General features: G+C 45.9%; 1 protein-coding gene across 1 annotated transcript in view; it reads right to left on the bottom strand.

Annotated features, from left to right (window-relative positions):
* Nucleotides 1–7725: 7725 nt before the first annotated feature.
* Eppk1 (epiplakin 1) overlaps nt 7726–9567 on the bottom strand; it is a 24335-nt gene continuing 22493 nt past the window's right edge. Inside the window, exon 3 of the mRNA XM_031346897.1 lies at nt 7726–8984. Within this exon, the coding sequence (XP_031202757.1) occupies nt 8486–8984 (499 nt within the window). The 3' untranslated portion in view covers nt 7726–8485. The remainder of the gene's footprint in view (nt 8985–9567) is intronic.

Genomic DNA, 9567 nt, shown 5'->3' on the forward strand with positions numbered 1-9567 from the left:
AAAAAAAAAAAAAAAAAAAAAGAGTTGCCTTGGTTATGGTGTCTGTTCATAGCAGTAAACACTAACTGAGACAACTGTTAAGCCATCTCTTCACACCCTGACATCCTCTTTTTAAAGTATGTCAGTCAGTTCTGGGCATGATAGTGCATACCTGTGATCCCTGAATTGAGGAAGCTGAAATAGGAGGATTGGAAACTTGAGGCTATCCTGAGCCATACACAGCAAGTTCTATATTACCTTAGTGACTGACCTCAATGTATCTTAATTTCCACTGAATGATCCTATCTCAAATAGTGACATTTTAAAACACATTCAACTTAAAAATTAAAATGTCCATATTTGAACTTTTTAAGAACAATTTTCATATGAAAGAAATCATACTTTTTCAAGATAGGATTTCACCATGTAACTCTAGCTGTCCCAGAACTCATTCTGTAGACCAGGCTAGCCTTGAACTCACAGAGATCCTCCTGCTCTACCTCCCCGGTGCTGAGTTTAAAGGCTTGCACCACCACCACCATCTGGCCATCTAGTTACTCTAAATCTAATATTGTTTGTTAGTAGATTATTGCTCAGAAAGATACATTTGAAGGTTTCTTTTTATTATTTTTATTTGTGTGTGTGTGTGTGTGTGTGTGTGTGTGTGTGCGCGCGCGCGCGCGTGTGTGTGTGTGTGTGTGTGTGTGTGTGTGTGTGTGTGTGATGTCATCTGGGTGGCAGATCCACTGGAACTGAAGTTTTGGGTGACTGTGAGCTGTCTGATATGTGTACTGGGAGCTGAGCCCTGCTCCTCTGGAACAATAGCAAGCATTCTTCACTGCTAAGCCATCTCTCCAGCTGCAGAGAATGCTCTTTAACACTGCCACACAGAAAGACGACATGTTGACATATACCTGTGATTTCAGCACTTGGAAGGAGGAGAACTAGAACCAGAAGTTCAGGAGTGCACAACAATTACAGAAGGAGCTTGAGGCCACATGAGGCTGCATCTCAAAAGACAAACAAAAGAGATAAACATAGGTTGGGGAGTTGGCTCAGAAGTTTAGAGCACTGACTATTCCTCCAGAAGACCTGGTTTTGTTTCCCAGCACCACATGGGAGCTCACAACCATCTATAACTCAGGTCCCACCCAGGAATCAAATGCTCTCCTTTGAGTCCAGTGAGTAGCAGGCATGCATGTATGTGGTATACAGGCATTCACACAAGCAGGATACTAAAATACATAAAATAAATTAAAATAATTTAAAAATTGAACATAAGAGTTATTTTTTTTTTACTATAACAAGAAATAAGAACAGCATAAAATTCCCAAGTTCTTTAAAAAGAAAAAAAAAAAGGAAAATACTCCTGGAAATGTGATAAGGACTCTTGGTCAGGTGTGGGCTGACTCTAAAGAGCACCTTACCTATGTCACTGATTATAGCCTAGCTATGGGCATCACTTCAGCCAGAGTCTCAGCTGAAGGAGCCTCATCGCTTATAAAGGACAGACGGCCACACAGCATGCAGACATCTCAGAATGCCCAGAAGAACATGTGGAATATTGTGAGAGTGTGCACAAAATAGGAACAAACTCTGAAGAATCAAGAACGAGGTCCTAGGCAAGAGCAGCTTGTGAGCTAGAGGGGTGTGTGTGTGTGTGTGTTTATGTCTGTATATGTATGTATGTGTGTATGTGTGTATGTGTGTGTATGTATATATGTATGTGTATATGTGTATGTGTGTGTATGTATGTGTGTATGTATGTGTGTGTATGTGTGTGTATGTATGTGTGTGTATGTGTGTGTATATGTGTGTGTATGTATGTATGTGTGTATGTGTGTGTTTATGTCTGTATATGTATGTATGTGTGTATGTGTGTATGTATGTATGTATGTATTTATGTATGTGTGTATGTGTGTGTATGTGTGTGTTTATATCTGTATATATATGCATGTGTGTGTATGTATGTATGTGTATATGTGTGTGTGTATGTGTGTATGTGTGTATGTATGTGTGTGTATGTGTGTGTATGTGTGTGTGTATGTATGTGTGTATGTGTGTGTATATATGTGTGTATGTGTGTATGTATGTATGTGTGTGTGTATGTGTGTGTGTGTTCTGGATTCACTGTGTGTGGGCTTCCTTCTATCATCCTCCATTGTTGGCATAAAATTTTTGCAGTCTATTTTAATAAACTTTCAATCTCTCCTCTAGCCCACCACCCACCAGAGGTAGTGAAAGAGAAAAGTTATTAGGCTATGGGGGAAGTGGATCTCTTTAGCAATAGCTCTTTAGGGGCAAACCCGGTCTTCTTTGTCAGCAGTTCAGTCCTGTAGCAAACACTAAATACGACTCAGCAGCTGCAGAGCAGTCCTCTAGGCAGGCAGACACCACACGTGAACCAGCAGCTGCAGACCAGTCCTCTAGATAGGCAGATACCACACATGAACCAGCAGCTGCAGACCAGTCCTCTAGGCAGACAGACACCACACGTGAACCAGCAGCTGTAGTTCAGGCCTGAAGAAACCTCCAAGTGGAGCAAACCAAACCAGTAGGCTTCAGCTCCTACTGTCTGTGGGATCATATTTATACTCCTTCATCATGCGTCCTTTCGTGTGTTTGTTTCAGCGAACATCCTTCAACCTGTGTCTACTTCAGGAAAACATTCTTTCATGTGTCTGCTTTAGCAAGACATTCTTTCACCTGTGTGCCCCAGCAAACCATCATCTGACTTTCCAGAGAAACTAGAAATTTCCACTTCACCCCACAGTAAAATAGACTCTGGTAACCAACCTGACTTGATTCACAAACTTTGCTGTAGACCATCAGTGAAGAGGTCAGACCTGGTAATAATCCTCAAGATAATTCAAACAGACCCTAGTAGGTGATCAAACTCACCAGGCTGAAGGAGGCACTTTATACCCAAAGCCTCATTTATGGTCTGTATCTATGTGTGGATCCTTGGCTTTCTCTGGTATCAACTCTACCTTTCTTCTTCCTTCTGCTTTAGAGAGCTCAACTCTCTGCTCAGCTACCCTTTGCCTCTCTGAGGCTTCTGGATATCTGTGGGTTCACTGTGTCTTGGAGGGAGGCTTTGGGGACCAAACCTAGCATCTTTCATATGCTAAGCATCTGTTCTATCAGTGAGGTACATCCCTAGCCCTTGGAACTTCTTTTTTGTTTTATTTCTCTTTTTTGTGTGTCCCTGGCTGCCCTGAAACTCACTCTGTAGACCAGGCTGGCCTTGAACTAACTCACAGAGATCGACTTGCCTCTGCCTCTGCCTCTCGATTATTGGAGTCACTTAATGGTGTGTGCCATCCCACCACATTAATGTCTGATCAGATCTGGCAAATTCCATTCCATCACCCCTCCCAATACTTCCTCTATTCACTTCTCAGCCCTTCCCCTTCAGGAATTGGTTGGTGTACATTAGGAAATCCTACTGTATGCCCTTCTTCCCACCCTCCCTTCATGTTGTGTTCCTTCCCACAATGCCTGCTGCACTGTCTTGCAGTTCATCCACATCTGTGGGCAAGTTTTCTGGCACAGACATTAAATCTGTCTGTTGTTAAACCTGTTTGATTCTGCTTACTGTAGTTTTCAGTCTGTGAGTTTCCTGGTGACATTTCCTGGTTGACTACTGTGGTGACCAGGGCCTGTGCCTGTTGCCTGCTCTATTGTTTCTGGGAGCTCCCTTTCCTGCAGCCATTGCTCTTGGTGTGCTCAGGTCTCTGATTATGCCATGGTCACTACTTCATCATCTGTTTTGAAATGGGAATCTCAATATAGTGTTTGTGTTCCTTGTGAATGGCTCAGAGTGGTCCTCTCATTTTAGACTCCCAACCCCTGGGACTAGGAAGACAAGAAGAAAACAAAGTGTGCCATCGTGCCTTGATGGTGCTGCTTTGAAATTTGACTTAGAGGAGTAAACTGAGGGTGCCACAAGGCACAATTTCTTCCAGAGAAATCTGATTGTGACTTTGAATGTCATTGGTCTGGAGCCATGTTACCCGAATTCAAGACCTGATTTTCTGAAGACCAACCAGTGGGTGTATGTCTGAGTGTGGAGTTGGTATACCTCTTTGTACTTCCTGGATCCTGAGATTATTAGTGTGAGCTGCTGCATCCAGTCCTCAGGATCTTTAAAACAGACATCTGAGGCATCTTCAGGTCTGCATCTTTGCCAATCCCAAGGCAATCCTGTATCGAAGAAGCCCATGGGCATTAGCTGCTGCCTAACCATCCAGAGTCTCAGCTCTGGTGTGAGAGGGAGGTCACCCATGCCTTTTGCTGCAAAGCCACATGTTCCCACTGTGGGCTCCTACCCCAGCCTCCACACAAGAAAACCTGAAGGGGCCCACTCAACTGGGTAACATACACCTCTCTCGCCCTGTTGCCCCCGCTCTGTTCTGGTTTGGGTGGCTCCCTGCCCTTTTGGGTTTGTCAAGCAACCTCCTCCTGGGCCTGGATAGTCAGGGAAGACCAGGCAAACAAACTGAGTGAGGGAAAGAGGCCAAGCACTGGACTGCCCTGCCACAATCTGTCCTTCATGTCACCAGGAAAAAGGAATGAATTGTATGTTGGCAGCTGGACAAGAAGTCATGTCTGACTGGTAGGGAATAGAGCAGCCAGAACCCAGTGAATACCTGGCATTTGGCCTTTAGTCTTCTGTGAGGTCTCCGTGCCCCCTAGCCCCAACACCCCCTGCCATGTGTGTGTGTGTGTGTGTGTGTGTGGTTTTGTTGTTTTGAGGTTTGTTCAAGGCCACATTGTCCTCAAACTCATGATCCCCCTGCCTCAACTTCTGAGTGCTGAGATTATAGGTACAGGCCACTATGCCCATAAAGTCAGTTTTGTACACAAGCTATTAACTAATTTGTGTGCCTTTGAATTGTTTCTATAGCAACCTTGGCCTGATTGGGGGGGAGGGGTCTTCTATTCAGATAAGGAGAGAAAAACTACAAGCATGTTAAAAGCTGTTTCATGAAGCTACTCCTGTAGGTGTTTTTAGATCATTTCCAGGATACGTTAGACTTCTACACATGACCCCCTCTGAGCCATGCGCTGTTATTACATCTCTGTAATTAACAACAACAACAACAACAACAACAACAACAACAAAAGGAAAGAAAAGGAACTGGAATGTCAAAAACTCAATCACTGGCTAAAGAGTAGGTGGAAGTTGGTCAAAGGTGGTACTAGGAGTTGAAGGTAGTGGCTGGAAGGAGCCTGGAGCCCGCAGCCTGGAGTTACACTTCTTGGAAGCCATGGTCAATTTGTGAGTGCAGCAGTCTAAGGCTGAGAGACATTTGTTCAAGGGATCCCAGAATAATAAGACTTGCTTTGGTGACTGGTAAGTGCAGGGGCTCACGGTGGTCACTCAGGCAAGCTGCTGCACCCACGCCCCTTGCATTCAGACCCCACTCATCCTCAGTAAGCTGCCGACTGACTCTCCCAGGACACCAGTGGCATGCCTACTTGTCAAAATTATCCAAACCTTGTGTCTTAGAATCCTGAAGTTCCTAGAACAGTACACAGCCAGCAACATCCTTTTGGTGGCGGGTAAGTGCTTGCTGTGTGACAAGTGCAAGCTTGTCATTGGTGCTTAAAAGGTTCCAGCCAGACACTGGATCCTGGCATGCCATTACTTTTCAGGTCAAGATAGTAATCCTCAAGCCCTCCATGTGTGGCCAAGACACAGCAATATGCCTCAGCCCAGGTCTCACACAGTTAATCTCTCTGGATGGAACATAGGCATCACTTTCTGGGCACAGGGGTGAGGGCTGGGGCTGGGGAGATCTGGGATGCTCACAGTGATGGCAAGACGGGAAGATGTGATCAGAAAACCATTGGTAAGGTGGAGTGTCCACTGAGTTACTCTTGTGCTGTGCCTGTGGTCTCCATCAGAGGATGGCAGAGTCCGAGCACTGCAGTAGATACGCTAAAGTCCTGAGGGAAACTCACTCACTCCTCTGTAAGCTCAACCTTCGGGTCTCGACCCACATATCAGCTATCCTGGTTGTCAGATATTTACATTACAATTTGTAACAGTAGCAAAATTACAGTTATGAAGTAGCAATGAAATAATTTTATGGTTGGGGGCCGGAGGGGCGTGTCACCATAACATGAGGAACTGGATTAAAGGGTCGAAGCATTAGGAAGGTTGAGAACCATTGTCTCTAGAGTGTAGCAGGAATCCTGTTTCCTTAGCTTTCCCCAATGCTGCAGTGTGAGAGTGGGTGTCATTATAAGGACCTAAGAGCCTCCACAATTCTTACCTTCATAGACAAAGGATTCAAGCACCAGGTCCTGGTAGGCCATAGAAGTACGGCAAGGAGATGTCTCTTTCTCTCTGGCTGGCTTGCCCTTAGCATGGTTCTATGAAATTGCCTGTCAGCACAGGAAATTTAAAAATGGGGACAGGTCCTGGTATCTAAATAGGGGAAATCACAAGAATACTGCTGGGGCCCAGAGTATACGTGTGTGTGCGCGGCAGAACTCAAGTAACCTAGCCAGAGCTAGAGGAGAGGCCCTCTGCTCTCCACACACTTCAGTCAGGCTCATGTACTGACTGAGGGGCACCCGCTGAGGACATGCCCCCACAGTACAGCACAAAGCTTCAAACGAGAACGGGTACTGAGGCCCATAGGTACCACCTCAGTAGGTGGACGTCACCCATGGGACAAACCCATCCAGAATGAGGGACAGCTTAAAGAAGGCCACTGTTCTCAGGAGGCCTTAACAGGATCCAATAGGTCATGAAAACATATAAGATAGAGGGGAAAAAATGGCTCTACCTTCTCAGTGCAGGAATGAGTGAGTCTGGAGAGAGATGATGGCCCAGGTGTCAGGAGTATCAGGAGAAAGTCTAAAACAGAATGGTAGGTTTCCTGCTCAGTGCCACCAAACACAACCAGCCAATCGGCCAGACACGCTGTTATATTTATAGGATTCTATACATTTATATTATTTATAGATCACAGACAGAAAAAAAAAATCTCCAAGACAGCTACAGTGTACTTACATATAATAATAAATAAATCTTTTAAAAAAAGATTTATAAAAAAAATGTAAAAATAAAAAATGATAATAAATGAATAAAGTTAAAATAAAAAGTTGTATTGGTGAAATTTTTTCAGATTATTTCATGTCTATGAGTGTTTTGCCCACATGCATGTATGTGTGCTGCCTGTGTATTGGGTGCCCTTGGAAGTGGGAAGGGGGGTGTTGACAGCTAAGGCTCTAGTGGAGAAACCCTGTCTCAGAAACATTTGAACAGGAGTTATGGATGGTTGTGAGTCACTATGTGATGAACCAAACTCAAGTTTGCCGAAAGGACAGCCAGACGCTCTTAACCTCTAAATCATCTCGCCAACCCCTGTTGTTTTGTCCTCACATTGCTTTCTTGAGGTGTCCTAACTACTTTGGGATTCTGCCAGCAGGAATCCATGACCAGAGGAAAACCTTGCCCTTCAATCTTCCCAACACCAAGTCCAACTAAACCATTTTCTCCATGAATCAAAAGGAAAGCCTTAAAATCATGCAAGGTAACAGGAATGTTGGTCATATACAAACATATTCTGGCAAAATACCTGTGTGGGAGGTTGCTTAGCTAGTCCCTACTTGTGGGGACCAACTACACTGAACTGCACACAGATCACAGGAAGCTGATGGCCATTGCTCAGCACACACTGACAGAGCGACTCATACAGGTGACGGCAGCACAAATGAGTCCCCACAAGAGCAGAAAATTCATTTATTATCAAAAGACATGTAGCCAATAAAAGTTGTAAGACACCAAACTGTGAGATGTCTCAAAGGTACAAGGAGAGAAGATGAGCAACGTCATACAAAATACAGACGGCAAACCAAGACACACCATGGACAAAGTGGCCCATACATTGAAAATGTTGAAGATCTTGGCCAAACATGGTGCTTTATGCATGCAATCCCAGTGCTTGGGAGACCAATAGAAAAGGCCAGTGTGCACTACAAGGTGAATGACTACAGTGCTGTCTGGAATAGAGAGATAACCTCTGTTAAAAGACCACTTCCTTGGCTAGGCAGTGGTGGTGCCTAATCCCAGACCTCTGGAGGAGGTGGGGGAGGCAAGTGAATCTCTGAGTATGAAAGCAGGCTGCGCAACAGAGTGAGTACCAGGACAGCTAAGGCTACAGTGGAGAAACCCTGTCTCCGAAAACAAAAACTAAAACAAAAACAGAAACAAAAAATCTCCCTCCGAGCTCATGCTCCCATTGAAACAACAAAAGAAAACAGTCATAAGAAAATTGTAGAGGGAAAAAGATGAAGAAAAAGAGAGAGAAGATGTACCAGACACAAAATTACCAATCAGAAGCAGGCAGGGTAGGAAGAAAGGAACATAACCTAAACCCAGATAAACAAGAGCAGAAAGTACGGAGGGAATCAAAGGATCCAAGTCAAGGTCTATAAGAATGCGCAGGTGCCTTCTATAAAACCTCAGGATATCACAAAAAGAAATTCAGCCCTTAGAGAGGGAGAGAAACAACAACCCCGTCTCAGGGTCAACGGTAGCCCTCTGCAAAAGCTGTAGGTAGGTGAGGTTCTCGTGCGTGTTGGGGTCAAAGAAGCCCTTGGTGTCATCCCCAGGGTCTGCCAAAATGCTGTTCATGTCCTCATCAAAGTAGCCACGTTGGTAGGCCACATCCACAGGAACACGGTGACTGTGCACAGGGTCAATGACACCACCCGTGGCGATCTGGGCTTCCAGCAGACGTATGCCATGGTTCTTGACTATGAGCTCCCTCTGCATGGCCTGGAAGAGGGAGATCTGTTCCCCAGTGTAGGGGTCTGTGTATCCAGTGACAGCACGTTCAGCAGACAGCAGCTTCTCTTGGATCTCTCCACCCACCACGCCTGCAGCCACGGCCTCCTTCACAGACAGTCTGCGGTTGTGCACTGGGTCGATGATGAAGCCTGTGGCTGCCTGAGCCTCCAGCAGCACCAGGGCTGTGCCTGGCCTCAGCACTCCCTTCCACATGGCCTGATAGATGCTCATCTTCTCGTGACGGCCAGGCTCTCCACGGACGGGCACCAGGACGCCAGCTATGCAGCTGGTGCCCCCCAGGTAGCGCTTGACAGAGTCCATCTCTGTCACCTCATGAATGGTCTTGGTGCCCTGTGCTAATTCTCTCATGGTATCCCGGTCAAGGATACCAGATGTATACAACTCAGATGCGGACACCTGGCGCCTCAGGCCAGGGAAAGACACCTTGCTGAGCCGTTCTTCCGTCTCCTCAATGATTTGGATGAGGAGGGAAATGAGTTCATTTACACCAAGGCTGCCAGCCAAGTGTTGGGCAAGGAGCTCTTCCCGTCGGGTCTCACTTAGGTAGGAGGAGAACAGGACTTTCCACACGGAAACCTGCTGGTCCCGGAACTGCCCACGGTGTACCTGCATGGTGGCAGCACGCAGAGTCTGCTCCTGCTGCTGCTTGGCACTCTCACTGTTGTCCTGAACATCCCCTTCATTGGGGGAGGTCCCTGAGCTTCTGGCCCTGGTCTCCTGTGGGTTAAGTGAGGTGACACTCTGCTTTGGCTTAG

The sequence above is a fragment of the Mastomys coucha genome, unplaced genomic scaffold (assembly GCF_008632895.1).
Source record: "Mastomys coucha isolate ucsf_1 unplaced genomic scaffold, UCSF_Mcou_1 pScaffold11, whole genome shotgun sequence".
Lineage (NCBI taxonomy): Eukaryota > Metazoa > Chordata > Mammalia > Rodentia > Muridae > Mastomys > Mastomys coucha.